The 15,988-nt window shown below is 39.4% G+C and overlaps 1 protein-coding gene across 1 annotated transcript in view; it reads right to left on the bottom strand.

The window, feature by feature from the left end:
• The window catches only part of LOC140348660 (voltage-dependent calcium channel subunit alpha-2/delta-4-like), a 101,301-nt gene that overhangs the window by 22,904 nt on the left and 62,409 nt on the right, over positions 1-15,988 (bottom strand). The window contains exons 27-30 of the mRNA XM_072434675.1: positions 13,187-13,248; positions 11,314-11,328; positions 11,187-11,231; positions 11,046-11,108 (exon numbers count right to left, since the gene is read on the bottom strand). Coding sequence (XP_072290776.1) covers positions 11,046-11,108; positions 11,187-11,231; positions 11,314-11,328; positions 13,187-13,248 — 185 coding nt within the window. The remainder of the gene's footprint in view (positions 1-11,045; positions 11,109-11,186; positions 11,232-11,313; positions 11,329-13,186; positions 13,249-15,988) is intronic.

Raw genomic sequence — 15,988 nt, 5'->3', positions numbered from 1 at the left:
GTAACAATTATTCTAGTAGATGAATAATTACTGCTGTGGTGCGTTGGGATTTGAAATACATTGACATTTGTTCCAGTTTTAGAGTTGGTATAGTTCAGAGAACCATTACCATAATCAACACACACGATTAGTTGATTAGTCAGTTAAGTTACAGCCTTAATCACAACTCAGTCACACCAGCCTGTTGAATGAAGAGCCTTGCCCAAGTACACAACAGCAGTACTAGGGATGACGATGCAGCTTTTTATTTCAGTAGTAGTCAGGACTATCAGAAAATGCAAAGTTCCCATAAAAAGAGTTGCTCCTTAATTAGTAATAATACAAAGAGTGATTTAGAATGCAGAGAGACAAGACAAGAGCGTCACCCTCAATTTTGGCCTGAATGACATGAATTTTACAAAGATGTGGGCTTTTAGTCTTAATATGTCATGTCATATAATTCAAGAAGGATTTGCGCTTGAAAATGTACCTGAATCATATTCACACTTGGACAGCGGTTCCTGTCTTCGGGTTCTGGAATGGGCAACTTTGACACATTTGATCCATTTGAATAATATACACTGCTCTGGTAGGACAAAGAAGATTGTTGTTTGCTAGCAGTACATGACAGAAATATGGGAGTGTCTTCAGAGCCGCGGCGCGCGGCCGAAACTGCTAAGCTATTTGACCGCGCCGGGTTAAGGTTAAGGTTAGGGTTAAGGTTAAGGTTAAGGTTAAGGTTAAGGCTAGGGTTAGGGTTAAGGTTAAGGTTAAGGTTAAGGTTAAGGTTAGGGTTAAGGTTAAGGTTAAGGCTAGGGTTAGGGTTAGGGTTAAGGTTAAGGTTAAGGTTAAGGTTAAGGTTAGGGTTAAGGTTAAGGTTAAGGCTAGGGTTAGGGTTAGGGTTAGGGTTAGGGTTAAGGTTAAGGTTAAGGCTAGGGTTAGGGTTAAGGTTAAGGTTAGGGTTAGGGTTAGGGTCTAGGGTCTAGGGTTAAGGTTAAGGTTAGGGTTAGGGTTAAGGTTAGGGTTAGGGTCTAGGGTCTAGGGTTAAGGTTAAGGTTAAGGTTAAGGTTAAGGTTAGGGTTAGGGTTAGGGTTAAGGTTAAGGTTAGGGTTAGGGTTAGGGTTAAGGTTAGGGTTAGGGTTAAGGTTAAGGTTAAGGCTAGGGTTAGGGTTAGGGTTAGGGTTAAGGTTAGGGTTAGGGTTAGGGTTAGGGTTAAGGTTAGGGTTAGGGTTAAGGTTAAGGTTAAGGTTAGGGTTTAGGGTTAAGGTTAAGGTTAGGGTTAGGGTCTAGGGTCTAGGGTTAAGGTTAAGGTTAAGGTTAGGGTTAGGGTTAGGGTTAGGGTTAGGGTTAGGGTTAGGGTTAAGGTTAGGGTTAGGGTTAAGGTTAGGGTTAGCCATGAGGCTATATGGCCGTGCCGCGGCTCCTGAAACTGCTGGGCTATTTGACCGCACCACGGCTCTGTAGCCGCGGCCAAGAAATATAGTGTAGCCCCCTAGTGTCCATAGTCTAAACTGAGCATAATTGGAATGATGAAAAGGGGCTAATTAAAAACTTCAGAGCAACTATTGGCATTGGTTCCTCCTGGAACTTTTTGGAAATCGCTTGAAAATGTCATTCTCTATGAAACAAAGAAATTAAGTTGCCCCTTGAGAGTCACCACGAAATGACAAGATACAGGTTTTGCCCCATGGCCTACCAATGTAAATCCACTATTTTTGTGAATGTGAAGCGGGACTTATTGGTTCTGCAGTTTATTGAACAGGTTTCTATTTTCAAGCCGTTTTAGAACAACAACATGTGGTTTTACAATAAACAAAATGTAAAATAATGATTTATAAATGTTACAGTTGAATAAATACTAGTCTTTTCATACTTATATGTAAATGAAGTGCATTGGAGAACCATCTGAGCAATAATAATGTAGGAAACGTTCTGGGTCAATATCAGTCAATCAATAGTCTTGTTGAGGCCCAAAAATGATACTAGAGATGAGAGCACAATTTGAATTTTGAACCGCCAACCTCCCAGTAACAGGACAACCTCAGCCACTTTAGCAGTAGCAGAATTAGTACTGTAGTAGTACTGTTTCTTTCTTCAGCTGCCTTGAGAGTCCACCTGGGTTAATAAAAGTTGACACCGGTGAAACTTGATTGCGCGTGTTTGTTGGTTCGTTTGTCAGCGTGAGTAACAGAAGGAGCCGGGACAAACCAAACAAGGAGAGGAACACGGGCCAAAGCGCTGCAGCAGCCTCCACCTCCGGGAGCAATCCAACACGCCTCGTACAACCACACTATCTAATTACAACTGCATCAGGACATTAAGGCCGCCTGTTAACAACTGCGAGCGGAGGAACTTCACTTCAGCACTGGAAACATGTATATATATATATATATATATATATATATATATATATATATATAATAATAGTCATAACAAATGCAAACTTCTTTTCAATATCCGGCAGTCCAAGCAACAATCCACACATTTAATTTGAGAACATGAACATAATTTTATCAACTAGTCTCGTGGTACTGGTACTGTATGTGTGAGTGTATGTGTAGTGTATGTGTATGTGTAGTGTATGTGTATGTGTAGTGTGAGTGTATGTGTAGTGTGAGTGTATGTGTAGTGTGAGTGTATGTGTAGTGTGAGTGTATGTGTAGTGTGAGTGTATGTGTAGTGTGAGTGTATGTGTAGTGTGAGTGTATGTGTATGTGTAGTGTATGTGTATGTGTAGTGTGAGTGTATGTGTAGTGTATGTGTATGTGTAGTGTGAGTGTATGTGTAGTGTGAGTGTATGTGTAGTGTATGTGTATGTGTAGTGTGAGTGTATGTGTAGTGTGAGTGTATGTGTAGTGTGAGTGTATGTGTAGTGTGAGTGTATGTGTAGTGTATGTGTATGTGTAGTGTATGTGTATGTGTAGTGTATGTGTATGTGTAGTGTGAGTGTAGTGTGAGTGTATGTGTATGTGTAGTGTGAGTGTATGTGTAGTGTGAGTGTATGTATGTGTAGTGTGAGTGTATGTGTAGTGTGAGTGTATGTGTAGTGTGAGTGTATGTGTAGTGTGAGTGTATGTGTAGTGTGAGTGTATGTATGTGTAGTGTGAGTGTATGTGTAGTGTGAGTGTATGTGTATGTGTAGTGTGAGTGTATGTGTAGTGTGAGTGTATGTGTAGTGTGAGTGTATGTATGTGTAGTGTGAGTGTATGTGTAGTGTGAGTGTATGTGTAGTGTGAGTGTATGTGTAGTGTGAGTGTATGTATGTGTAGTGTGAGTGTATGTGTATGTGTAGTGTGAGTGTATGTGTAGTGTGAGTGTATGTATGTGTAGTGTGAGTGTATGTATGTGTAGTGTGAGTGTATGTGTATGTGTAGTGTGAGAGTGTGTAGTGTGAGTGTATGTATGTGTAGTGTGAGTGTATGTATGTGTAGTGTGAGTGTATGTATGTGTAGTGTGAGTGTATGTATGTGTAGTGTGAGTGTATGTGTATGTGTAGTGTGAGTGTATGTATGTGTAGTGTGAGTGTATGTATGTGTAGTGTGAGTGTATGTGCATGTGTAGTGTGAGTGTATGTGTAGTGTGAGTGTATGTATGTGTAGTGTGAGTGTATGTGTATGTGTAGTGTGAGTGTATGTGTATGTGTGAGTGTATGTGTATGTGTAGTGTGAGTGTATGTGTAGTGTGAGTGTATGTGTAGTGTGAGTGTATGTATGTGTAGTGTGAGTGTATGTGTATGTGTAGTGTGAGTGTATGTGTAGTGTGAGTGTATGTATGTGTAGTGTGAGTGTATGTGTATGTGTATGTGTAGTGTGAGTGTATGTGTAGTGTGAGTGTATGTGTAGTGTGAGTGTATGTGTAGTGTGAGTGTATGTATGTGTAGTGTGAGTGTATGTATGTGTAGTGTGAGTGTATGTATGTGTAGTGTGAGTGTATGTGTATGTGTAGTGTGAGTGTATGTGTAGTGTGAGTGTATGTATGTGTAGTGTGAGTGTATGTGTATGTGTAGTGTGAGTGTATGTGTAGTGTGAGTGTATGTGTATGTGTAGTGTGAGTGTATGTGTAGTGTGAGTGTATGTATGTGTAGTGTGAGTGTATGTGTAGTGTGAGTGTATGTGTAGTGTGAGTGTATGTGTAGTGTGAGTGTATGTGTAGTGTGAGTGTATGTATGTGTAGTGTGAGTGTATGTGTAGTGTGAGTGTATGTGTATGTGTAGTGTGAGTGTATGTGTAGTGTGAGTGTATGTGTAGTGTGAGTGTATGTATGTGTAGTGTGAGTGTATGTGTAGTGTGAGTGTATGTGTAGTGTGAGTGTATGTGTAGTGTGAGTGTATGTATGTGTAGTGTGAGTGTATGTGTATGTGTAGTGTGAGTGTATGTGTAGTGTGAGTGTATGTATGTGTAGTGTGAGTGTATGTATGTGTAGTGTGAGTGTATGTGTATGTGTAGTGTGAGTGTGTGTAGTGTGAGTGTATGTATGTGTAGTGTGAGTGTATGTATGTGTAGTGTGAGTGTATGTATGTGTAGTGTGAGTGTATGTATGTGTAGTGTGAGTGTATGTGTATGTGTAGTGTGAGTGTATGTATGTGTAGTGTGAGTGTATGTATGTGTAGTGTGAGTGTATGTGTATGTGTAGTGTGAGTGTATGTGTAGTGTGAGTGTATGTATGTGTAGTGTGAGTGTATGTGTATGTGTAGTGTGAGTGTATGTGTATGTGTGAGTGTATGTGTATGTGTAGTGTGAGTGTATGTGTAGTGTGAGTGTATGTGTAGTGTGAGTGTATGTATGTGTAGTGTGAGTGTATGTGTAGTGTGAGTGTATGTGTAGTGTGAGTGTATGTATGTGTAGTGTGAGTGTATGTGTATGTGTAGTGTGAGTGTATGTGTAGTGTGAGTGTATGTGTAGTGTGAGTGTATGTGTAGTGTGAGTGTATGTATGTGTAGTGTGAGTGTATGTATGTGTAGTGTGAGTGTATGTATGTGTAGTGTGAGTGTATGTGTATGTGTAGTGTGAGTGTATGTGTAGTGTGAGTGTATGTATGTGTAGTGTGAGTGTATGTGTATGTGTAGTGTGAGTGTATGTGTAGTGTGAGTGTATGTATGTGTAGTGTGAGTGTATGTATGTGTAGTGTGAGTGTATGTGTATGTGTAGTGTGAGTGTGTGTAGTGTGATTGTATGTATGTGTAGTGTGAGTGTATGTATGTGTAGTGTGAGTGTATGTGTAGTGTGAGTGTATGTATGTGTAGTGTGAGTGTATGTATGTGTAGTGTGAGTGTATGTATGTGTAGTGTGAGTGTATGTATGTGTAGTGTGAGTGTATGTATGTGTAGTGTGAGTGTATGTATGTGTAGTGTGAGTGTATGTGTATGTGTAGTGTGAGTGTATGTATGTGTAGTGTGAGTGTATGTGTAGTGTGAGTGTATGTATGTGTAGTGTGAGTGTATGTGTATGTGTAGTGTGAGTGTATGTGTAGTGTGAGTGTATGTGTATGTGTATGTGTGAGTGTATGTGTAGTGTGAGTGTATGTGTAGTGTGAGTGTATGTGTAGTGTGAGTGTATGTATGTGTAGTGTGAGTGTATGTGTATGTGTAGTGTGAGTGTATGTGTAGTGTGAGTGTATGTATGTGTAGTGTGAGTGTATGTGTATGTGTAGTGTGAGTGTATGTGTAGTGTGAGTGTATGTGTAGTGTGAGTGTATGTATGTGTAGTGTGAGTGTATGTGTATGTGTAGTGTGAGTGTATGTGTAGTGTGAGTGTATGTATGTGTAGTGTGAGTGTATGTGTATGTGTAGTGTGAGTGTATGTGTAGTGTGAGTGTATGTATGTGTAGTGTGAGTGAATGTGTATGTGTAGTGTGAGTGTATGTGTAGTGTGAGTGTATGTATGTGTAGTGTGAGTGTATGTATGTTTAGTGTGAGTGTATGTGTAGTGTGAGTGTATGTATGTGTAGTGTGAGTGTATGTATGTGTAGTGTGAGTGTATGTGTAGTGTGAGTGTATGTGTAGTGTGAGTGTGTGTATGTGTAGTGTGAGTGTATGTGTAGTGTGAGTGTATGTATGTGTAGTGTGAGTGTATGTATGTGTAGTGTGAGTGTATGTGTAGTGTGAGTGTATGTGTAGTGTGAGTGTATGTGTAATGTGAGTGTGTGTATGTGTAGTGTGAGTGTATGTGTAGTGTGAGTGTGTGTATGTGTAGTGTGAGTGTATGTGTAGTGTGAGTGTATGTGTAGTGTGAGTGTATGTATGTGTAGTGTGAGTGTATGTATGTGTAGTGTGAGTGTATGTGTATGTGTAGTGTGAGTGTGTGTATGTGTAGTGTGAGTGTATGTGTAGTGTGAGTGTATGTGTAGTGTGAGTGTATGTATGTGTAGTGTGAGTGTATGTGTATGTGTAGTGTGAGTGTATGTGTAGTGTGAGTGTATGTGTATGTGTATGTGTGAGTGTATGTGTAGTGTGAGTGTATGTGTAGTGTGAGTGTATGTGTAGTGTGAGTGTATGTATGTGTAGTGTGAGTGTATGTGTATGTGTAGTGTGAGTGTATGTGTAGTGTGAGTGTATGTATGTGTAGTCTGAGTGTATGTGTATGTGTAGTGTGAGTGTATGTGTAGTGTGAGTGTATGTGTAGTGTGAGTGTATGTATGTGTAGTGTGAGTGTATGTGTATGTGTAGTGTGAGTGTATGTGTAGTGTGAGTGTATGTATGTGTAGTGTGAGTGTATGTGTATGTGTAGTGTGAGTGTATGTGTAGTGTGAGTGTATGTATGTGTAGTGTGAGTGTATGTGTATGTGTAGTGTGAGTGTATGTGTAGTGTGAGTGTATGTATGTGTAGTGTGAGTGTATGTATGTTTAGTGTGAGTGTAGGTGTAGTGTGAGTGTATGTATGTGTAGTGTGAGTGTATGTATGTGTAGTGTGAGTGTATGTGTAGTGTGAGTGTATGTATGTGTAGTGTGAGTGTGTGTATGTGTAGTGTGAGTGTATGTGTAGTGTGAGTGTATGTATGTGTAGTGTGAGTGTATGTATGTGTAGTGTGAGTGTATGTGTAGTGTGAGTGTATGTGTAGTGTGAGTGTATGTGTAGTGTGAGTGTGTGTATGTGTAGTGTGAGTGTATGTGTAGTGTGAGTGTGTGTATGTGTAGTGTGAGTGTATGTGTAGTGTGAGTGTATGTGTAGTGTGAGTGTATGTATGTGTAGTGTGAGTGTATGTATGTGTAGTGTGAGTGTATGTGTATGTGTAGTGTGAGTGTGTGTATGTGTAGTGTGAGTGTATGTGTAGTGTGAGTGTGTGTATGTGTAGTGTGAGTGTATGTGTAGTGTGAGTGTATGTGTAGTGTGAGTGTATGTGTAGTGTGAGTGTATGTATGTGTAGTGTGAGTGTATGTATGTGTAGTGTGAGTGTATGTGTATGTGTAGTGTGAGTGTGTGTATGTGTAGTGTGAGTGTATGTGTAGTGTGAGTGTATGTATGTGTAGTGTGACTGTATGTATGTGTAGTGTGAGTGTATGTATGTGTAGTGTGAGTGTATGTATGTGTAGTGTGAGTGTATGTATGTGTAGTGTGAGTGTATGTGTATGTGTAGTGTGAGTGTGTGTATGTGTAGTGTGAGTGTATGTGTAGTGTGAGTGTGTGTATGTGTAGTGTGAGTGTATGTGTATGTGTAGTGTGAGTGTGTGTATGTGTAGTGTGAGTGTATGTGTAGTGTGAGTGTGTGTATGTGTAGTGTGAGTGTATGTGTATGTGTAGTGTGAGTGTATGTGTAGTGTGAGTGTATGTGTAGTGTGAGTGTGTGTATGTGTAGTGTGAGTGTATGTGTATGTGTAGTGTGAGTGTGTGTATGTGTAGTGTGAGTGTATGTGTAGTGTGAGTGTGTGTATGTGTAGTGTGAGTGTATGTGTATGTGTAGTGTGAGTGTATGTGTAGTGTGAGTGTGTGTATGTGTAGTGTGAGTGTATGTGTATGTGTAGTGTGAGTGTATGTATGTGTAGTGTGAGTGTATGTGTATGTGTAGTGTGAGTGTGTGTATGTGTAGTGTGAGTGTGTGTATGTGTAGTGTGAGTGTATGTGTATGTGTAGTGTGAGTGTATGTGTAGTGTGAGTGATAAGTGGTGTTTGGAGAGGTCACATTTCGTCAGCTCAAGTGCAGCTACAGCATCAGTTGAACCCAACACCCAAGTATAGAATTTAACTTGCTTTGCTTTACTTAAAAATATCTGTTGTATTGAATTGTACTTAATGAAGGTAAATCACACTTAGTTACATTTCATATTAAAATAATGGCCGCTGCTTTTTTGTTTGTTAATTACATTTACCAAACAAAAAGTACAGTATTTTGAAGTCAGGTTGGACCTTTTCTTCCCTAAACCGTTGAGAACAGACCTTATTGAAGCGCTCTGATCCAGGAGTGTATAAATAGCCTCACACACTTTGGTCACTGTCAAGGTAACATGTAAAATGAATCACTATGGATTTATCCTCATACAACCCAGCAGAATTAATAGCTGTAATTGCCCTGGCAACATGAACTTTTATCATTCACACTTCTTAACATCTTAACATGTTGAGATGAGGATATGGATGTTTGTTTTCACTGGAAATGGTTGCAATATTGTGTTAAAACCTGTGCGTTCCCAGCGACACACGAAACACCTCCACTGCACTGACCCATTTCCTTAAACCCGCAACGGCTTGATTTCTTTTTTATTAATTATTTACACCGCCCTCTAATAATGCCGCACGGACACAGCCACCTCGCTTCTTTACTTACAGAAGTGAGGAGCATTCTGGGTAGTTTCCGCTTAGTTCCTGTAAACCTCTCAGCTCAGCAAAAACATTCAGGATGCAGTTTATCATAATATCTGCTTAGTAAGGCAGCAGGGAACGCAGCAGACATACAAATAATGATAAATGAGCAACTAGATATATACAACGCAGTTTTTCTTCATTTAGGTTTGTCGTGTTACAGCAAAATGTGTTATTATTAGTATTATTTCACCCTGCGCTACGTGCGGGGCCCAGCAACTATGGGCCTGGGGCGGCACTGGGCAATACTGACACACACAAAGGCAATACATTTGGTCAGGGGCCGTTTAAAATGACCCATAAACTCCTTTACACAGATTGTATAAACGTAGTTATCATGTTTATCACAATTAAAGATGGTTAATTCCACAAACTGGCACAAAAACACACATAAGTTTGTCACGTGACGTCCAAACTAAAAGCAACACAAAGAAAAATGGATACGAAAACACTTCCAAGTGCAATTTAAAACCGTTGGTGCTGATTTAACTTAAATAGTGGAGCACAATTACCTCCAATTCAGACTGAAGCTGTTACTGAGCTCTCTGAGTGTAAATGGCTGGACTCTTTGTGAAGCTGACACTCTAGTGTTGACCTCTGACCCACTGACAAACTGCTGGGCCACTACTGGTAAATACATTTATCCCTCTAAAGTGTCAGAATACATTTGAATATAATTGTAATGCTGTGAGGTGTGACGTGTAGCTACAGCTTCTGCCCCATCGCATGTGATGTCATCTGAAAGCCGCACTGACGGTCGTATATATAATGTATATAATGGTATGGGTCTGGAGGCCTAATCTGCAGTGATATGGCTCCTAACGGAGCGAGTTAATCCTGAGCACACAAGCAGCTGTCAGATGGACAACAGCTTTAGACTGTGCCCTTTTCCCTTTGCTGCAAACAAACACTGCACACGCCTCTTTCAAGCCACATCAACCCAAAGTGAAAAAAGTGAATTTGTGCTGATAAATTAGATTTGTTGGAGCGGTGACATTTTAGTGGCCCCAATTAGACTGACTGCGGTGCTGAAAAATAGCAGAGTTGAAAAGTAATTAAGACTTCTAATAAGTGTTTTAATTATTTAATTAACTATTGCATGGATGACGTCCTTTCATGGATAAAAGTGAAGATATAATGTAGGACAAGTCGAGATAACAAGACACCCACATTGCCTCCCATGCAGGTGGTGTGTGAGCTAGGGCTTGGTGGTAGCTGCAGGGGCCAATGGCACAGATTGGCAGCTTCTGTCGCCCCAGGGCAGATGTTGCTACAGCATTTATTTTTTTATTTAGCCTTAATTATGCAGGTTGTTCGATCAAGAATTAATTCTTATTTATAATGACGACCAGGCCAAGAAGCAGCAGCACAAAAAACAGAGCGACGGTGAAAACAAGTCAAGATAAAACAACACATGAGCGGCTTACCACCACTGGTATGGAACGAGTGAACAAGGCACGCAATTGTTAAGTGGCTTTGAGCATTTAGACATATATATATGTAGATATGACCATTGATTGACCATTTGAAAAGTAGCATTATCTTTCTCTCCTATATCCTGTTCAAATGCAGAAGATTCTGGACCATAATGAGCGTTGGGACAGTCCACAGCTGCCAATTTGTAGCACGTGTCTCTCAAATGCAGAGACTTTTAAATATTCTCGTAACATTCAAAACACATTAAATAACTTCTTTTACAAGAGTTTAGAGCTTTGCATGTTCATTCTTACTTGTAAGCTGCCATGTTTGTTTAGCTTATGAACTACGGTAACCTTACAGGGACGTATGATGCTAGCAAACACAAATTAAGAAAATAAGAATATCTATAGTTTGAAGTAATTTTGCAATATTCCACCAGGGGCTTGTGAAAACACAGAACTGTTGGAAAAGACTGTGTTTTCAAAAGCCCCGCGCCTGAACAGAAGAGGTCAGCGTGAGGCAGCTGCTGTGTGTGACCGCTCACTCACTCCAGAATGATTAAATGTCCTTAAACGGGGCAAACCCGCACAGATGTTGTTTATGAGCGCAGTGATGATCTGCAGGGTGAAGTTTTAGAGTCACCTTTCAGACAGATTCTCTCCAAAACTGATGAGGCCAGCAGGCTAACCTGTTTTCATTTAATTTTAACACACACCTAAATGACCTTAAAGCCTAAATTATCTTTTGTTTCTGTCTTAATTGTGCGCATGAACAAATTACATTATTAAGTCGTTTCTCCCAGTATAATTTATCTAGGGCAACAAAAGGCCGATGTCAACATTTTAGTTAACCTACCTCATCTCTGTCTTTGGAAAGCACAGTAAAGCCATTATTGTCAACCAAGTAACAGTTGAGATCCTAAAAAACACACAAAAAAGTATTTCATTGTAAAATATGTATATAAAAAATGCACAGTAAAGTATAGTTGGCACGTACATCGCTCTCACAGCTGAGCGGACACACACCCTCGATGTTGGAACACTGAAAATCAAAGTGAAATGCTATTAAAAAAATACATTTTAAAAACGCCTTCCAAAAATGTGTCCGAGGTTTTTATACTTACATCTGTATCAGGAGCCTGTAAAAAAGATAAAAAATAAGTGATTTAATAGACATGAAAAAAATATATTTAGCACAAGATTACATTCTTTGTTCCATTTTGAACCAAATAGGTATATGTTTAATGTATTCTTTATTTAACCAGGATAGTCCCACTGAGAGTCGAACCAAGGACCTTCTTGCTGTGAGGTGAGACCGATAACCACCTCCAGGACATCGGAACATTTTAAACTGCTCAAAGTTTAACATCTAACAAGAGGGCGGGTTAGAATGAGTCTATGCAAGACATATACACATTTATTCAATATATATACACTTTGAGAAAGTTTATCTTTAGGGAGACTGAGCCAACACAACCAACACAATACAGAAAGTTACAGAACAACTCTCAAGAAAATACTAATACTAAATACTAGTACAGCTAAAACTACTATCCATATGAAACAAAACAAAAGTTCAATGACTTCTCGCAAAAGAAAATAAAAAAACGCTTCAGTATTAAGTGTTTGTCCTTTTTACAAGGTGTGTCAAACCAAAGAATAGACAGTCCTTTAAAGTAACTTGAAACTAACACATTAATATGGCAATTTGTGAGGCCAATTCCTGACAAATAATGATACGTTTTCCACATTTCTGAAAGTTAAACTTGATGATTAAAAGCTAATATTGTGATTGCAGCTCTACTCTACTCTGATGATAATAAATGAGTAATCTTGTGTTCTCATTCCTCCATTGCTTGATTATACACTCAACACTAATCTTCATGTATTATTTGGGGCACCAGCCGACTGCCAGCACCAGAACCCAGTCCAAAACAGTACTTGAACCGAGGAGTGTTTCCTAAGGTGACGTTCCACTGAGTGTCCTGTGTAAATGTGCCGGGGCCGTCAGCAGTCTGTCAGAGCCCATTAAAAAGCCTTATCTCCCCTTATCATTGCGCTGAGGCAGGACTCGACCTCCACGGGCCCGTCCTGCCTCAGCGCACCGCGGCCGGGGCGAGGTCAAACTCCCGTGGACTAGATAGTGATGTCCCAAACATACACTATCAGTGGAATGATCTTGTGCTGCTGAAAAAGTGCAGATAAAGTGAGCTCTTTTCTGTGCTCATACCGTTCGAAACATGCTTCCAAAAAATCCGCCCTAAGCTTTTAAGAATGACAATTTCATGCAACTTTCACTTTAATCTCAAAGTATAAAATTGAAGAGCTTTTCCCAGCTAATCATGAAGAAGTTTGAAAAGAAGAGCGCTGAAGTACTGCTGGAGAGAACTGATTCAGGGACTACTTAGAAAGCCTTGTTCTATCAATGTCAACATCTCAAATCCTTTATATTGTTTGTTAGAAAACTATTGAAGGATAAAAACTCAATCTGTGTCATCAGGGAAATGAAAACGGTGCTGTTATAGTTGTTTAAAGTAAATACATGGCTGTTAATTACACTTAGCTGAACTTTATGGATTCATAAGGGAAATTACAAGACACGGTAGCCTAAAAAACACAATATATATTAAAAAAAAACAGTGATGAAAACGGAAAACTAGTATCAAAACTACAGCTCTGAACAAATGTAATTAGTAGGACAAAGTTAGCGTGTTCCTGAATACTTTTAGAACGTATCCACTGAATTTTTCTAGACTAGTATAAGGCCACATGGCAATATTTAAGTGTTGAAAATGGCAGTGTTTTTAGTTATTATTGTGGTATCAAAAATGGTATTGAGCGCTCGTATCTTAAATAATCACAAAGAAGACTGGACGTATGGAGGAAGTCACATCATGGCAGTATAATTATGATCATTGTGTCGTCGTTGTGCGTGTGAGCTTTGGAGACATGTGTAACCGGCCCCACATGTGTGTGGGCGGGTGTTGCTGTGGTCACCTGCTTGGCGATGGCCCAGAACCTCTTTTCCACAAAATCCAAGGTCAGCTGCACCCCAATGGCTAAAAATAGACAAATAGACAGATGTGAGACAGATACAGGACAAGATGGATGCCGCAGATGTGAATGTGGAGGAAATACTAAGTAGTCCCCAAACATTTGGAGTATCATACATGGAAAACAAAATGCACATATTAACAATAAACATGTACTAATAAAATAAAAAATATCATACTTTCAAGTTCATGTTTCAGTTTGACAGATTCGAGTCAAGTTCACAGTGGTCTCAAAAGTGACCCATTTAAATCAGATGTTGGGAATATAAATGAAATATGAGCTTTGATGTATTCGCTATTTTCTGCAAGAGTCTGGAGTCACAAGAAAAGAATCACTGCTGTATTACATGTTTGAGAACCAAAAGGAAGTCTTGTAAACTCAACTGTCCAACAAGGTTTAATCCTCAAACAACTTAAAGCAGAACACTCTGCCCAAAATGTGATCTTATCCCCTCAAATACATTTTATCTCTCTTATTTTCTTCTATTACATTGTCACATCTCTGGAGACAAGCTGGTGGTGAAGTTGCAGCTTTAACAATAAATGCACTTAAACATTATCAACACAATCTACCACAAATATTTTGCCATTCAGAATATATTTTTTATCTAACAGGGGAACATTTGTTAAATTTATTGTCGTATGATGTAGAGTTCAGAATCTACTGTATTTACCTACCGTAAGTAGGTAATAGTTTAAGTTTCACTCTCCAAGTATGTGTCATTTTTGAATACTTCTTCCAGCTCTGGAAAAGTTCAGAATGTAATATATTTTAAAATTCACCAGGGCTTCCAGTCTTTTTGCAGCAGTAATAAGACAGCACAGTTGAACTCAAAGACATACAGTAATATCTGCAGTAGTTTAATGAAGACTATCCTTCAGTGCAGTGGCCTCTATATCTCACCATAGTGACAGATACGGGCCTGTGCGGGTCTCCTGAGGAACGCTCTTATTGGAAATACACAAGCAGGAAAAAAAGCCTTGTTTCTGTTACTGAGCTTGTCTTCACTGAGGCGTTTTTCTCCTTGCAGATTCTGCCATGCATGAAAAGAAGCATTGAGGCTAGAGTAATGGACTTCCCAGCTCTGCAATGAATCCAACTTTAAATGCAATTTCAATAATTGCTCCAAAAAATTAAAGAAAAGGTCTAAAAGTATTTTGACGGATCTGTCAATTGACAACTTTCATAACCTAATTCTCTCTGGTTTGAGTTATTCACAAAAATCAATCTGGGAACGTTAAAATATACTTCACAAGGATTGGTCGAAGCGTCTCAGCAGCCGAAGCGACAGAACAATCGCAATTATGTTAAATCCAGTGTTCAGAAAAGCACAGTTGTCTTTCTATTACACAAATGTACAAAGTGCCATTGTGTGCACGTTAAAAAAAGGGAGTGTCTGCAGAGCCGCGGCCGAAAAAGCCATGTTATTTTTGTGCCGGCCGCGCGCCGCGGCTCCTGAAACTGCGCCGCTATTTGACCACGTTTTAGCGCCGTTTTAGACCGCGCCGGGTTAAGGTTAGGGTTAGGGTTAAGGTTAGGGTCAGGGTTAGGGTTAGCCATGAGGCTATAACGGGCTATAAGGGAAATAAGATAAGATAAGATATTCCTTTATTGTCCCACATGGGGAAATTTCATTGATGCAACGCAGGAAGATACAGAGGTAGATACAGCGCGGCCATTTGACCGCGCCGCGGCTCTCCAGCTAAGGCCTTAAAAAAAACAACAACAACAATGTACTTTTCGGACTTTAAGCCGATACTTTGTTCCCACGCTTTGAACCCTTCGGTCATTATGACGGTGCACGTCATTTATAGATTTTACTGGCAAACGGCCACCAGGGGGCACTCTAGCAGGAAGCGCAAGCGTTTGACATGCTGTAGAAGAAGATTTCAGGGGAGGCGCTGTCCAAGGGACACTTCATGTTTTCTACAGTTTAAGCTTCAAAACAGTTATATTTACAATCAGACCCATATTCACGGAGAAACTAGTCTAATGAGGAAGTGACACTAGACGCATATTCAAAATATTCAAAAGGATTTTCACTCAATCCAATAAAACTGTGTTAATTTAAATAAAATAAACAAATAATTGTGTAATACAATAAATGTATTCTGTTCTCCACTCTAGTGACCCAAAAAAGGAGTTAGTTTTTAGCTTGATGGTAATATGATTGAAAAAGTACCTCATTACAAACACTTGTATCTGGATCGATGATAAACTCTCTAACACAAGAGCTGACTAGCCTAACAGTACTGTCTTTTGCATTTTGCACTGCATAAAGCTCGAGTTGGCATTTTGCCTGATTATGTATCAAGTTTGTTGCTGCTCAGGTCATGTTGTCACCGTTTGAGGTTTCAGGACATTTTTTGTCTTCCAGACCCATCATGTCGACACAGAGACAGGAAACGCTGTCAAGGCTCTCAACAACATTGCTCCTGTGGAACAAAACACAGAGACTTTTAAAATAAATAATTGACCTTTTAATGATTTTAAAGCACTGGATTTATATGATTTATCTCATAATGTATGTGTAAATATGTTTTCATGAATTTGTTAATTTTACTGAATGTTTTATTTGTGTTTTATTTGGATATCCTGTGTTTGTTTGTTTTTTAATTCTGTGTTTTAACAGGGCACCCATGAAAAAGAGAACTTTTCTCATTGGGTTTTTCCCTGTACAAATAAATAAAATAAAAGTAGAATACATTGCTACATGTGGGACAATAAAGGAATATCTTATCTTAT

The sequence above is a fragment of the Eucyclogobius newberryi genome, unplaced genomic scaffold (assembly GCF_026437365.1).
Source record: "Eucyclogobius newberryi isolate DKJ021-1_F unplaced genomic scaffold, fEucNew1.0.hap1 SCAF_7, whole genome shotgun sequence".
Lineage (NCBI taxonomy): Eukaryota > Metazoa > Chordata > Actinopteri > Gobiiformes > Gobiidae > Eucyclogobius > Eucyclogobius newberryi.
This window is presented reverse-complemented; position numbering and strand designations above follow the sequence as displayed.